The sequence below is a fragment of the Trachypithecus francoisi genome, unplaced genomic scaffold (genome assembly GCF_009764315.1).
Source record: "Trachypithecus francoisi isolate TF-2019V2 unplaced genomic scaffold, Tfra_2.0 Lachesis_group5, whole genome shotgun sequence".
NCBI lineage: Eukaryota > Metazoa > Chordata > Mammalia > Primates > Cercopithecidae > Trachypithecus > Trachypithecus francoisi.
The window spans coordinates 141,735,574-141,750,835 of NW_022681470.1; the positions used below are offsets into that span (position 1 = coordinate 141,735,574).

General features: G+C 50.6%; 1 protein-coding gene across 1 annotated transcript in view; it reads left to right on the top strand.

The window, feature by feature from the left end:
- Window positions 1–7,425, top strand: part of ELAVL1 (ELAV like RNA binding protein 1) — a 47,464-nt gene extending 40,039 nt beyond the window's left edge. Inside the window, exon 6 of the mRNA XM_033195448.1 lies at window positions 2,787–7,425. Coding sequence (XP_033051339.1) covers window positions 2,787–3,111 — 325 coding nt within the window. The 3' untranslated portion in view covers window positions 3,112–7,425. The remainder of the gene's footprint in view (window positions 1–2,786) is intronic.
- The last annotated feature ends 7,837 nt before the right edge of the window (window positions 7,426–15,262 follow it).

The window sequence follows — 15,262 nt, forward strand, 5'->3', positions numbered from 1 at the left end:
GGGAGAGAGGTGATGAGAGTCAGGGCCTTGTACTCCAGGATCTGGTGTGCTGTTGCCTTAGAAACAGCAGAGGTCTCAGTGTCAGGGCTGTTTTGTTTCGTTCCTCAAGGAATGACATCGAGGGCTTATCTCAGGTATGACAAGGACAGATATCCCATTTTAAAATTTTTAATGTTTTTATTTTTTGTTGAGATGGAGTCTCACTATGTTGCCCAGGCTGGTCTTAAACTCCTAGCCTCAAGTGATCCTCCTACCTCAGCCTCCCAACGTACTGGGATTATAGGCGTGAGCCCCGCCCCATTGTTGTTTTAACAGTGAGGCCGGGTGGGCGCTGCCCACTGCCACACATGCTACTGTGAGAGGTGTTATTCTCATGGCTGAGTTACCCAGCATTCTCCGCCTGGCTCAAATTCCAAAGCTGGCCTGCCTGCCTTGAGGTGTCTGGGTTGAAGACAAGGCTGGGGAAGCTTCTCTGGACAGAATGGAGCTGAATTTTAAAATCCAGCTGTAGGAATCCCACCATACAGTTGGCACTGCTCTTGACGCGGCAGGCTATATGGGCAGTGGCATTGGGTGAACTGCTCCTTAGCCTGGAAGGAAGACAGGGAAGGTTGGAGGAGGAGACATGGGACTCTGGTCTCAGTAATGAGGACAGGAAAAGAAAGGGGAAGCCAGAGGAGTGGACATTTCTGGTCGAGCAGGAAAGTGAGTGGCAGGGCAACCACCAAGACAAAGTTATGGAAGGAAGTGGGGAGGGCGGGAGAGTCTAGAGGGAAAGATCTGCTCAGGAGGCTGAGAGAAGAGGAGGAAGAAAGACCCAGACTGCAGGGAGTTTGCCGTCAGTCCCTATCACGTCCAGAAAAGCCCAGAGAATTGGGTTGGAGGAAAAGAGAGATTTATGACTGCCAAGACCAGAGAAATCAGCAGGAGAAAAACTACCAACAAGAGTAATTCTTAAGAAGTCCAGTCGCGGCTGGGCACGGTGGCTCAAGCCTGTAATCCCAGCACTTTGGGAGGCCGAGACGGGCGGATCACGAGGTCAGGAGATCGAGACCATCCTGGCTAACACGGTGAAACCCCGTCTCTACTAAAAATACAAAAAACTAGCCGGGCGAGGTGGTGGGCGCCTGTAGTCCCAGCTACTCGGGAGGCTGAGGCAGGAGAATGGCGTGAACCCGGGAGGCGGAGCTTGCAGGGAGCTGAGATCCGGCCACTGCACTCCAGCCCAGGCGACAGAGCAAGACTCCGTCTCAAAAAAAAAAAAAAAAAAAGTCCAGTCGCATTGACTCATGCCTGTAATCCCAACACTTTGGGAGGCCAAAGCAGGAGGATCACTTGAGCCCAGGAATTTGGGACCAGTCTGGACAACACAGACCCTGTCTCTACAAAAAATGTAAAAATTAGCCCAGTGTGGTGGCACACATCTGTGGTCCCAGCTACTCTGGAGGCAGGAGGATCACTTGAGCCTAAGAGTTTGAGACCATACTGGACAACATAGTGAGACCCTGTCTCAAAAAAAAAAAAAAAAGAAAATCACCCTTGGGCTAGTGAGCTGCCCCGTGGGAGCTGGTGTCCTCTTGTGTCTGTTGAGAGGGTGAATCTGTTTAATGGCACTTGAAGGCACTCGCTTACCTTAGCTGATAGAGCCATAGCCTGAAGCCCAGTTTTATTTTGGAGCAGGTAATCCTTCTCTGCATGCATCCTGCAGCTTCACAGATGCTGGCTTCACAGATATACCGTACTCAGATATTCCCAAACTGACCCTCAGACCTTTACTTTTTTAATTTGAGAAAGTTCCAGAGGGAAGCATGCCTTTAGGAACTGTTTTGTCATCTACCTTAATCCTTATTACAGCATCTGTACGTTTTCAGAAGGCTTTATTTTAGTTTAGTTTGGTTTTAGTTTGATGAGGTTTGGTTTTTTTTCCTAGAGATGGGGTCTCTCTGTGTTGCCCAGGCTGGTCTCAAACTCCTGGCCTCCAGTGATCCTCCCACCTTGGCCTCTGAAAGTCCTGGGATTCTGGGCTTGAGCCACCACGCCTGGCCCAGAAAGGCTTGTTTTTTATGTAAATAAAAGTATCACTGTGGAAAGAGCCCCATGTGTATGGTCAAGTTTGGTGAGCCTGCAGTTGCTGGTGTCCCAGGGCCCTTCCCTGTCCCTTGAGTTCTCAGCCCTCAGTGGTTTGGCCCCTGGCCCTCGTGGGATGTTGAACTGCAGCCACAGAAGGTTGGTTGCCTGGTGCTTGGGAAGGAATTCTTGGGCCCTACAGTGGCCCTGGCAAAGGCATGCTCTAACCAAAGACCACTGGGCTGTGAACCCTTGGGGGTGGGTCATGATGAGGGGAAGGTACAAAATCTGGAAAAAGGAGTTCAGCCCCTGCACATACCCCACAGTACGAGGAGAGTTTCCTCCAGGGAGAGCTGAGGCTGTCAGCGCCTGCAGAGCGTTTCTACCCTCAATGGAGGACCAGGAGAAGCGCCCATCATCTAAAATGTGGGGAACCGCAGGAACCCCTAAACAGAAACCCCCACATACACAGTGGGAGGAGTGGAGGTCACCAACCAGCCCCTCAGAGTCAGCTCCCTATAGAACAGGGTCCCGCCCCTCCATTACCATATTTAATTCCTTCCAGTTTAAAACAGTGTCGTGGTTTTGACCCATGCAGGTGTCTCGACTGTGAGCACCTCGTGGCTGCGCAGAGCGGGATGGGGCCCAGCGGCCATGGTCAGCATGCGTCCAGGCCGCCTGCGCTGACCGTGGCCTGATGCTTGCTCTCTGTCCGCCAGGTTCTCCCCCATGGGCGTCGATCACATGAGCGGTCTCTCTGGCGTCAACGTGCCCGGAAACGCTTCCTCCGGCTGGTGCATTTTCATCTACAACCTGGGGCAGGACGCCGATGAGGGGATCCTCTGGCAGATGTTTGGGCCCTTTGGCGCCGTCACCAACGTGAAAGTGATCCGCGACTTCAACACCAACAAGTGCAAAGGGTTTGGCTTTGTGACCATGACAAACTATGAAGAAGCTGCAATGGCCATAGCCAGCCTGAACGGCTACCGCCTGGGGGACAAGATCTTACAGGTTTCCTTCAAAACCAACAAGTCCCACAAATAACTCGCTCATGCTTTTTTTTTGTACGGAATAGATAATTAAGAGTGAAGGAGTTGAAACTTTTCTTGTTAGTGTACAACTCATTTTGCGCCAATTTTCACAAGTGTTTGTCTTTGTCTGAATGAGAAGTGAGAAGGTTTTTATACTCTGGGATGCAACCGACATGTTCAAATGTTTGAAATCCCACAATGTTAGACCAATCTTAAGTTTCGTAAGTTATTTCCTTTAAGATATATATTAAACAGAAATCTAAGTAGAACTGCATTGACTAACCAGTCCCTCTGGATGGTGGTGAACCTGAAGCATGCTTTAACCTCTAAGACTGTCTAACACGCGTTTCATTCAATGTCTCCACAGACTGGGTAGCAAAAAAAAATCACCTTTTAGTTTTAGTTTTTAATCTAAAGATGTTAGACAGATGCTGAGTGTGCGTTTTCTCAACCGCTTCAACATTGTAAGCGATGTATGCTTTGGTTGACAGGAAGTTCCTTTTCCAGGCAGGTCCCGTTGCCACCTCCTGCTCACTCAGTCCCGGGCTCTGCCACGTGGTCCTGGGAATGGCAGTGGGCCCGTCCAGCATGGGCCACCACTGGGGCCGGGGGCCGCATGCCGGGCGGGCCCTCCAGAGAAGGACACAAATGTGTTTCGTAAGCCCAGGCACCAATAGGAATGGACCAAAGAGTTTCAGGGAAACTCCAGTATATTCCAGAGTTAGATCTAAGCTCCAGGCACGCCTGAAGATGTGTTGCTACTCTGACGCCCCGAGTTTCTGTCCACACATTGCATGCACAGCGCCCCACACATTGGATACTGTTGTTCACGATAATTTCTCCCGTTTTCCAGAGCATTTAACATAGCTTGGAGGCGTAAGATAGCTCTGTTTTTTAATAACACAGAAACATTTGAGCATTGTATTTCTCGCATCCCTTCTCGTGAGCGCTTAGACCTTTTTCTGTTTTAGTCAGATTTTGTTTTGGAATTTTGCTTTTGTATGAACACTCAGCAGAAAAGTACTTACTTCTTGCCAGTTATCTATTAACCAAAACCTTTGATTTGTAGTTTTAAAGATTAACCCTCAAAGTTCTCTTCATAACTGCCTTGACATTTTGGGTTGTTCTGTTCTGTTAATTTTCTTTTGCTTTTTTGTGTTTTTTGTTTGTTTTTACTTTTGCATTTAAGACCATTAAATTGATTTTGTTTTGCTCGAATTTTGTTTTGTTTTTTATTTTACCTTTTCTTTCTTTTTGGCTAGGGAAGGTGCAGGCGGCCCAGCATTCAGGGAGGAGTCGTAAGATCTTAAGAAACCAATACTTGCCTCAAGCAAAAGCATTTCTGAATATGTGACGCAGAAATGTGCAGTTACAGGCTGGTGGCTTTTAAACCGGGAGCCGGAAGGAAGGGTGAAAGAGAAAGCCTGTGAAATAGGCAGGGCCAGATCGCCAAAACTCCTCAGGACTGGGATCTGGCGTTTATAAATAACTAGTATACAGAGAGAATCACAAACAGGATAACTTAGTACCAGCAGTTTTTAACCTTGACGTGAGACTAAAACGTGACCGTAGGCTGTTTTTTAGTTATTGCTCTCATGAGATGATGGCTGTATTTATCTGTTTATTTATACCGATCTATTTATTTATTTATTTATTGAAGTGGGAAATTGAGCAATAGGCAGGCACCACCGTCCCCAGAGCAGGTCAGCATCTCAAGAGGCCCCTGGACAATTGAGGATGCCCATCCCCTCCCCTTTCCCTGATCTTTTACTGAGGGGCTGTGTGCGCGATCCTTGCAAATTGATGATGTTGCCATCTGTACCCAGCCCGCGTTTCATAAAAGTCGGCCTGGTGCCAGAGAGGACCTCCTTTCTCCCACAGAATCCCAGATCCTCAGGAAAAGCCAAAACCGAGGCCCGTTTGCCCAGATTTGACACAAAAGAGGGTCCCTGCTCTGTGGCCGGAGAGCAGTCTCCACCCTGGGACCAGAATGTTTTCCTGGAAAAAGAAGCCTTTCAGGTTTCCCCGGGCCAAATAGAAGGTGGGAGCCAACATCTTCATATGGAAGGTGGGAGCCAACACCTTCTGATGGAAGGTGGGAGCCAACACCTTCTGATGCAAGGTGGGAGCCAACACCTTCTGATGGAAGGTGGGAGCCAACACCTTCTGATGGAAGGTGGGAGCCAACATCTTCTGATGGAAGGCTGGATTCCCGCTTCTGAAACTCCCCCTGGAGTCTCACTGCCATACATGCCCGTAGCTAGCATTCAGCAGAGAACTCTGTCTTAAGCTTCAACTGTGAAAATGATGACGGGCTTGTAGCCAGCACCTCAGCTTTTTTCCTCGCCCCCTTTTATCTGAATCCTATCAGTTGTTCTGATGCTGGGACAGGTGAGAAGAAACTGTGAAGTGTATGAGCCTTTGAGAGTTCCCTGAAGTTTCTCAGTTCAGGAACATTCTCATTGTATGTGGTCTCCGCTGTTTGAACAGCCTTCTAGCTAAAAAATTCCAATGCCTTTATTTGGGAGTCTTAACTTGCAAGCTTGTGGAAGGATTTAGCTTTTGAACTGTCACTCCTGAAAAGCAATCTCCGTTCCCATCAAGGTTCTAGTTGCTGGCCCTGTGCCCTCAAAGTTCATTACATCTTGCCAAGGCCTGTTTGCAAAGGGGAGATCCCTTTTCTTAAAAAAGGCACAACTCAAAAGAAACCATTTCTTTAAAAATTTTACATAGATGAGTCATATTTGTATTTAACAAAAATGAGTGCTCTCCTTTTATTGGGAATTTCGATGAAAAAGGGTTCAGAGTAGATAATGTTCATTTATCAAAAATCTGGTTTGGGAAATACCAAAGAGGCTTTGATTGAATTCCCTTTTGACCTGTGTGTAACTTCCTCTAGTAGTTAGACCCCAGGCAACTCCGAATTTGTGAACCTGCTTCCTGATGAATTCTCCCTTGTTCCCCCTTGGCTCTGCCATTATTTCGTTTTCAGTGTGATTTGCCAAGCCACAGTTTTCTGTGCTGGCTGTGCCTCTAGTCACAGCTCTGTGACTGATTCCCTCCCGGGTGCTGAGTCCCCTCCTTAGCCACTATCCTGCGTGAATATCCTGAAATTCGTGGACTTCCTCAGGGGCCTGCCCGCAGGTGATGCTGGGTGGGTTCCACCACCTTCTCCTGGAAGGTGAGCCTTTTCCTGGCCAAGGGCAGCTGCCTTAACCTCTGAGAGTCTGCGCTTGGCCTTAGTCCTGGAGACCCAGTCTCCAGGGACTGAATCGTGCTGCTGTCGGGAGCCAAGGCCGGCCCTTTGGAGCTGGCAGCCCAGGGGTCCCTGCTGGATCAGAGAAATAGAAGCACCCGAAGATGGTTAGTGGCAATTCCTTGACCAGTTTGCTTCCAAACGAAGGCCATATGTCCACCAGGCATTGAAAAGACATGACTTACCCAGTCCTGCATCGGACTTGAAAATCGAAATTGACATCACTCAGCTGTTACATTTCACATCCCATTCAGCTTTATTTATTTCCATGTGCTTTTCGCAGCCTTCCTGTGTTGGATGAAAGAGAATAAGAATTCAGCTGACAGGAGGCCTCTATCCTCTGTCCCTCCACCCCTCCCTCCACCTCAGTCCCCTCCCATCTTCCCCAGACCTACCTCACCTACTAGGACCTGAGGCAGCTCCTTAGCAGAGACCCCTGGGGTTCAGCAGACTCGGGGGGTCAGGGAGTCCTGTCTCCAAACTTCCCAAGACAGCCCTGAAGTCACAAGTGCTTTTTTTTTTGAGTGGCTTTGGCAATTGGCATGTAACGATGGCAGTAGAATCTGAATCTCGGATCCCAGGCAGGGTTCACGTTTCCAAACCTTTTGATTTCCCCTGACTTCTAATGGCCGGATCCTATTTTTCTACCTTTCAGTGACATCATTCAGGTTTTTTTCTTGGCCATTTAAAAAAAGCAATTTCTTTTTTTCTCACTTGTAAGTCACCGCCAGTACCTAAGTTTGGCTAACGGAGACTTTGACAGGACTGGATTTTTCTTCCACTAGAAGAGAAGGCTTTTCCGTTGGTTTGGGGCCACCTCTTTGACCATGACCATGTGATGTTCCGTTTACAGTGACTTGCTTTGGGGGAGGGGAGGCTCTCTTAACCGATTCCCATGTTGTACAGTAGATGGTTAGACCTTTTGTATATTAGCGTGTTTTAAGTTATTGATTTGTTTTATATAAAATAATTTATTTTTCAGGTGCCATTTTTCATTTTAACTTTGTTTTTACATGGGTTTGTTTTCAATAAAGTCTGACACTGGTGTCCAAAAGTCAACAACAAAATGAATCCCATTGTGTTCTTTTGAAGATGCTTATGTAACTTTTAAGTTTTTAAAATTATTTCCAGAAAAAAAAAAAAAAAAAAGAAAAGCCCTCACCGGTTTTCCATCAGCCCATTGCCTTTTTATTTTTATTTTTAATCCTTGTGAATAAATGTTCTTTAGTGTTTTAGGAGGAAAAAGCAAACCTAGATTTTGATAACCCAGAAGACTTCAGAGTAATAAAGAAACTTTGAAAGAAGACCATTTTTCAAAATTTTGGTGAAGTGTGAATATTTTTTGTCAATGGCTTTCTCAAAGAGAATGAAACTTTTGCACCATTTTCAGAGTTTTTATAGAGATGCCAAATTGATATATTTACATGTAATGGAAACATGAAAAAGTTTTATTAAACAATTGTTCATAGCTGTGTAGACATTTTAATTCAGTTTCCAAAGCTCTCAAAAAAGCGTATTTTTGAAGTACGGAGTGATGCGGTTTGGGGCGTGGCTTACAGTTGCAAACGACTCAATTGTCCGGATACTCAGTTCTTTCTACAGGTATCAGGTTCGTGTTCAACGCTGTATGTTAACTATGACTGGAATTCTGTGATATTTTGGTAATAAATGAAGTGGGATCATTGAGATGTGCTGGTGTAGGGGTGATGGTGTGTCACTTGTGAGCAGCCCACAGCCCAGTAATAGAGTGCTAGGGGATGGGGACCTCCTCCCTCCGAGGTAAGCCTGGGCCAGGCCCTGGGAGCCCACGAGGGGACACCCACTTCGGGTGTGCCCTGTGCTGGCTCACCCACGGCCCTTCAGCTCCCACCCAGATGCCCCTCTTCTCTAGGTTCACAGGTCAGTGGGCCCACTGGGTGGCCCCTGGATATGGCCCCCCTCCGTCTGCTTCCCACACCAGTGCTCCCCGAACAGTGACCTGGGGATCCTGCCTCTTCCCCCATCTGTATGTGGAACCATAGTCACTTCCGAGCCCTGGGACCGTCCTGAGTGTCCCCTCCGTGAGACTGATCTCCTTTGGGATGGGAATGGTTAGGGGTCTCAAGGTCAGAGAGTGCAGGTTCAAATCCTGGCTCTGACACCACTCCCCAGCGTGCGACCCGGGGGAAAGTCTCTGGCTCTCTGAGTCTCCGCTCTACCCTCTGTGAAATGGGTCCACGCTGCCCACCCCCTCCAGATCCTCAGGAAAATGAGATCAAGTAGGAATGGTGACAGTTGCTACCAAGACTCCGCCGAGGACTGGATGGTCGTGCCCAGCACCCAGAGAGTTGAGCTAACATAGGCCACAGGCGGGCCTCTCGGAAAGCATTTACGGAGCCCATTTTCAAGTTGCTGGTTTCTCTATTGCTTGTGCGCCTTGTGGGTCTGCGTTCACCATCTTCTCTTCCAGACATGACTGATCCCTCGGCTTCCGGGAAAACGCCGTGTTATCCGACACCACCTGGGGCCAAAGGGCCAGGGCGGTGCTCTAGCCAGAGCCCTGACAGTGCTCAGGGCTGTCCCTCAGCTGTTCAGAGCCCAGGGGCCTCTGGGCAGCTCCCACGGGCTCGGGCTAGTGGATCTCCTGGCCGCCCAACCTGTAAACCAGGAGAAGGGGTCTGGGTGTCTGCGCCTTCCAAACTTAAGAATGCATTTGCCTCCCACAGGGGAGCATCGTTTCAAAGCAGATTCAGCTTCTGCAGGTCTGGTGTGGGCCTGGAAATCTGCATTTCTTTCTTTTCTTTCTTTCTCTTCTTTCTTTCTCTTTTCTCTCTTTTCTTTTTTCTTTTCTTTTTTTTTTTTTCTTAAGACAGAGTCTGGCCGGGCGCGGTGGCTCAAGCCTGTAATCCCAGCACTTTGGGAGGCCGAGACGGGCGGATCACGAGGTCAGGAGATCGATACCATCCTGGCTAATACGGTGAAACCCCGTCTCTACTTAAAAATACAAAAAACTAGCCGGGCGACGAGGCGGGCGCCTGTAGTCCCAGCTACTCGGGAGGCTGAGGCAGGAGAATGGCGTAAACCCGGGAGGCGGAGCTTGCAGTGAGCTGAGATCCGGCCACTGCACTCCAGCCTGGGTGGCAGAGCAAGACTCCGTCTCAAAAAAAAAAAAAAAAAAAAAGACAGAGTCTCGCTCTGTTGCCCAGGCTGCACTGCCGCAATCTCGGCTCACTACAACCTCCACCTTCTGAGCTCAAGCAATCCTCCTGCTTCAGCCACCCGAACAACTGGGATTACAGGCCCACACCACCATGCCCGGCTAATTTTTGTATTTTTAGTAGAGATGGGGTTTCACCACGTTGGCCAGGCTGGCCTCAAACTCCTGACCTCAGGTGATCCACCCGCCTCAGCCTCCCAAAGTGCTGGGAGTACAGGTGTGAGCCACGGCGCCTGGCCTGAGAACCTGTATTTCTCCTGGGTGACGCCAGTGTCAGAGACTCACCTAGAGAAGCAAGAAGTTTAGAGGAGTCCCCTATGTGGGACGAAACTTAATGAAACCTGACAGCCCCCATCTCCACCTCTGCTCCAGGGATGGCTTCCATCCCCGCTTCACCCCAGAATTCAGAGTCAGAGAGGCCCAGCCCCGAGCGAGGCCCCTGTGCACGGCAGGCGACACTCAGGTTCCACCAGACCTCTCCAGACCCCTGCCTCTATGGGGGCTGGTTTCATTGCTCCCTGCAAGGTCAAGGGTCTGAGGCCTGCATCCTTTTATCCTTGGGTTTTGTGTGTGTGTGTTTCAACCTCAATAATTTCTTAGCACAATTTAAAAGGATTTCTGGAAGAGAAAGAGAAACAGATGCCTGCATTGTCCAGAGAACCACGGTTTGTGTTCAGTAATACGAGAGCCAAGCTGTGACATGAGAGTGTTTTTATTGGGGTGGGGGGAGCACAGCGAATAGACCTCAACCCTCTGCTGCCCCAGGTCCTCTGACTTCAGGAAGCCTTTTTTTTTTTTTTGAGATGGAGTCTTGCGCTGTCGCCCAGGCTGGACTTCAGTGGTGCGATCTCGACTCACTGCAACCTCCACCTCCCTAGTTCAAGCAATTATCCTGCCTCAGCCTCCCGAGTAGCTGGGATTACAGGCGCACACCACCACTCCCGGCTAATTTTTTGTATTTTTAGTAGAGGCGGGGTTCACCATATTGGCCAGGCTGGTCTCGAACTCCTGACCTCAGGTGATCCTCCCACCTCGGCCTCCCAAAGTGCTGGGATTACAGGTGTGAGCCACCTACCTTGCCTGGCCAGGAAACCACCTTAACGTCCCGCAGCAGCCCTGCGGACGAGGGAGCACTGGTCCCAGGTTAAGGGATTAAACATGTTCTACTCCACCCAGGAGGGCCCACCCTTTGAGCAGCAGGGAGAACAGACTGGGCACCCCTGCCCCACACAGTAGGGGTGCTGAGTGCCAGGACGCTCCGGGCAGCGGGGGCAGGGCCCTTAAGGGAGTGACAGGAACAGGAAGGACGCAATAGTGAATGTTAGCCTTTTGCTTTACACAGTACTTTACCGTTCATGCACCCGTTTCACAGATGACACAGCGGAACTTGGTGGATTGGAAAACACACACTGTGCTGGTGATAATTTTCTTAGTTTGGCGTAGAGCATCCTGGCTTTCGGCCGCCCCCTTAGTTTTGTGCCTCTGAACTGTTTCAGGGTTTAGACATGGACGGGAAGTTGAGGGTGGGCAGGAGGCTGAGTACTGCCTGCATAACCTGCAGGGGTAGACAGGGCTCAGGGGCTCAGATTCAGACACCAGGGGGCCTGGACATCCCCCATGCTCTCGCCACAGGTCTTGCGGCTGCCCCAAACCAAGCCAGGAAATCCCCCCTCGAGTTCCTCCAAGGAGAAGAGACGGCTCCCGATCCCCGCCCCACCCCAGAATTCAGAGCCCGAGAGGCCCAGCCCCGAGCCAGGGCCCTGTGTGTTGCGGGGGACGCTCGAGTTCCACCAGACCCCTCCAGACGCCCGCCTCTCGTGGGGGCTATTTCCATTGCTCCCTTCAAGGTCAAAGGTCTGAGGCCTGCATCCTTTTTCCCTTGGGCTTCCTGTGTGTGTTTCAACCTCAGTAATTTCTTTTTTTTTTTTTTTTTTTTTTGAGACGGAGTCTCGCTCTGTCGCCCAGGCTAGAGTGCAGTGGCTGGATCTCAGCTCACTGCAAGCTCCGCCTCCCGGGTTCCCGCCATTCTCCTGCCTCAGCCTCCAAGTAGCTGGACTACAGGCGCCCGCCAACGCGCCCGGCTAGTTTTTTGTATTTTTTAGTAGAGACGGGGTTTCACCGTATTAGCCAGGATGGTCTCGATCTCCTGACCTCATGATCCGCCCGTCTCGGCCTCCCAAAGTGCTGGGATTACAGGCTTGAGCCACCGCGCCCGGCTCAACCTCAGTAATTTCTTAGCACAATTTAAAAGGATTTCTGGAAGAGAAGGAGAAACTGACACCTGTGTTGTCTGGAGAACCACGGTTTGTGTTCAGTAATACGAGTCCTGACATGACAGTGTTTTAACTGGGGGGTGAGGGGCGGGGAGGGTGTGGGTTCCCTCCCACCAAAGTGTCCTCAGAGCCTGAGGAGTTCTCAACAACCTGTCCTGAGAACTGGTATGAGGAGGGAGGATCGCCTGAGATCAGGAGTTCAAAACCAGCCTGGGCAACATCATGAGAGTCTATCTCTACAAAACATGTAAAAATGAGGCCGGGTATGATGGTTCACACCTGTAATCCCAGCACTTTGGGAGGCTGAGGTGGGCGGATCACTTGAGGTCAGGAGTTCCAGACCAGCCTGCCCAACATGGCGAAACCCCGTCTCTATTAAAAATACAAAAATTAGCTGCGCATGGTGGTGTGTGCCTGTAATCCCAGCTACTCGGGAGACTGAGGCAGAAGAATCGCTTAAACCTGGGAGATGGAGGGTGCAGAGAGCCCAGATCATGTCACTGCACTCCAGCCTAGGTGACAGAGCAAGACGCTATTAAAAAAAAAAAAAAGCCGAGCACAGTGGCTCACGCCTGTAATCCCAGCACTTTGGGAGGCTGAGGTGGGAGGATCACCTGAGGTCAGGAGTTCAAGACCAGCCTGGCCAACATAGTGAAACCCCATCTCTACTAAAAATACCAAAATTAGTCGAGCGTGGTGGCGGGTGCCTGTAATCCCAGCTACTCGGGAGACTGAGGCAGGAGAATCACTTGAACTCGGGAGGCAGAGGTTGCAGTGAGTCAAGTTCACGCCATTGCACTCTAGCCTGGGCAACAAGAACGAGACTCCATCTCAAAAAAAAAAAAAAAAAAAGGCCAGGAGTGGTGACATGCACCTGTATTCCCAGCTACTTGGGAGGCTGAGGTAACAAGATCACTTGAACCCAGGAGTTCGAGGCTGCAGTGAGCTATAAAAGAAAAAAAAGGAAAGGAAAAATGTGCAGGGCCTGTTAGTCAAAGATGACTAAATTTCAAAATGGTTGCTGGGTGCGGTGGCTCACACCTGTAATCCCAGCACTTTGGGAGGCCAAGGCAGGTGGATCACGAGGTCAGGAGTTCAAGACCAGCCTGACCAATATGGTGAAACCCCATCTCTACTAAAAATACAAAAATTAGCCAGGCGTGGTGGTGGGTGCCTGTAATCCCAGCTACTCGGGAGGCTGAGGCAGGAGAATCAGTTGAACCCAAGAGGCAGAGGTTGCAGTGAGCCGAGATTGTGCCACTGCACTCCGGCCTCGGCAACAGAGCAAAACTCCGTCTCAAAAAAAAAAAAAAGGAATTTCAAAATGGCAACAGAAAGCATTAACCCAAGTGGAGGGGCCCTCGAAGAGCAGCTGCTGAAGGCCCTGGCTGGGGAATTCTCTCCCAGATACCTGAGGCAATTGAGTCTCCGCTCAGAACTTTTCAGTTCATCTTAGAACTTCTTGTAGACCGTGGCCTTTCACCTTCATTGCAAAGATGGCATTTTGTCTGTTTGGTTTTCTCACGGTGAGGGATAATACTGGGGGATGGTGGGAGAAGAGGAAGAGGAGGAAAGGGAGGAGGGAGAGGAGAGGAAGGAGAGGGGAGGGGAAGGAGAGGGAGGAGGAGAGGAGAGGGAGGAGAGGGAGGAAGGGGAGGAGGAGAAAGGAGAAGGAGGAAGGGGGGAGGAGGAGGGAGGGGGAGGAAGGGGAGGAGGAGGGAGGGAGGAGGAGAGGGAGGAGGAGGCGGAGAGGGAGGAGGAGGTGGAGGAGGACAGGTAGGAGGAATGGAATGGCAGCCGGCCGAGGACCTGTGGAATGCGTGGGGCCTGGGTCAGGAGAGGAAATTGCAGCTGAGAGAGCCAGCGCATGGAGGGAGGAGAGGGAGCAGGCCAGGGTAAGTCCACTGAATCAGGCTCCTTTCCAGTTGATGGAACGGATAAAAGATTGGGGGAAGGGTGTACCTAGGAAGGGGCAGTTGACAAGGGGATTTGTGACAGGCCCCAGTGCCAGTTTCTATCAAGTCAAGCCTCATGGAGACAGGCCTGTGGGTCCTCAGCGAAAGCCACTCATCCCCCAACCCACAGCACGTGGCCGGCCACTGGCCACCGTCAAAGACCTGGGGGGGTCGAGACCGTGGAAATAGCCTGTGATGGACCTGGGACCCCTCAGGAGAGATGCCCGAACCCCCCCCAACCCGCCCAATAGGGCCGAGGGCCTCCGGAAAGTCTGGAATGGAGGCAGGAGGGAATGATGCCTTGGCCACAGCCAGTTTTGAATTTTTTGAGAGACAGTGTCTCACACTGTGTCACCCAGGCTAGAGTGGACATCATCATAGCTCACTGCAGCCTTGATATCCCGGGCTCAAGCGATCCTCCTACCTCAGCCTCCCGAGTACATGGGACTACAGGTACGTGCCACTACACCCTGCTATTTATTTTATTAATTGTATTTTAATTTTTTTCTTTTTCTTTTTCTTTCTTTCTTTTTTTTTTTTTTGGCACAGAGTCTCACTCTGTCGCCCAGGCTGGAGTGCAGTGTCGCAAACTTGACTGACTGCAACCTCCGCCTCCCGGGTTCGAGCAATTCTCTGCCTCAGCCTCCTGAGTAGCTGGGACTACAGGCACCCACCACCATGCCCAGCTAATTTTTGTATTTTTAGTAGAGACAGGATTTCACCATCTTGGCCAGGCTGGTCTTGAACTCCTGACCTCAGGTGATCCACCTGCCTCGGCCTTCCAAAGTGCTGGGATTACAAGCGTGAGCCACCATGCCCGGCTTCTATTTTAATTTTTGAGACAGGGTCTCCCTTTGTCACCTAGGCTGGAGTGCAGTGATACAATCACAGCTCACAGCAGCCTCGAACGCCTGGGCTCAATCACTCCTCCCACTTCAGCTTCCCGAGTAAGTGGGACCACAGGCATGTGCCACCATGTGCAGCTGACAGATTCTCTTTTACATGCTAGCTGCGTGGCCCGGGGCAACCCCCTTCAGCTCTGGAAGGCTTGGGCGTGCACCGCTTTGGTATAAGAGAGCTAATGATAGCCCCTGCCTCCCAGGGTTGCTGGGTTCATGTTAAATAAGATACGGCCTCCAATGGCCAGGCAGACACTTTGGCACAGAGGAGACAGGCACTAGTGCCAGCAGCTATAATTATACCTTGAGAAGGAGAACCGGAGATGGAGGAGTCCGCCGGGTAGAAGGTACAGAAGTGAAAAGGAAGCCAGACAGAAGGCAGACAGATGGCAGAGGCCTGCAGGCAGCAGCCAATGCGAGTGGGTGGGGGCCGGGAGCCAGAGGGAAGAGGCTGAGGGGCACCTGCATTGGTTTGCTCGGCCTGCAGGTAACAGAGCACTCAGATCCCGTGGCTTCAGCAGTAGAGATGCATTGTCTCACAGTCCTGGAAGCTAGAAGTTTGAGATCAAGGTGACAGTAGGGTCC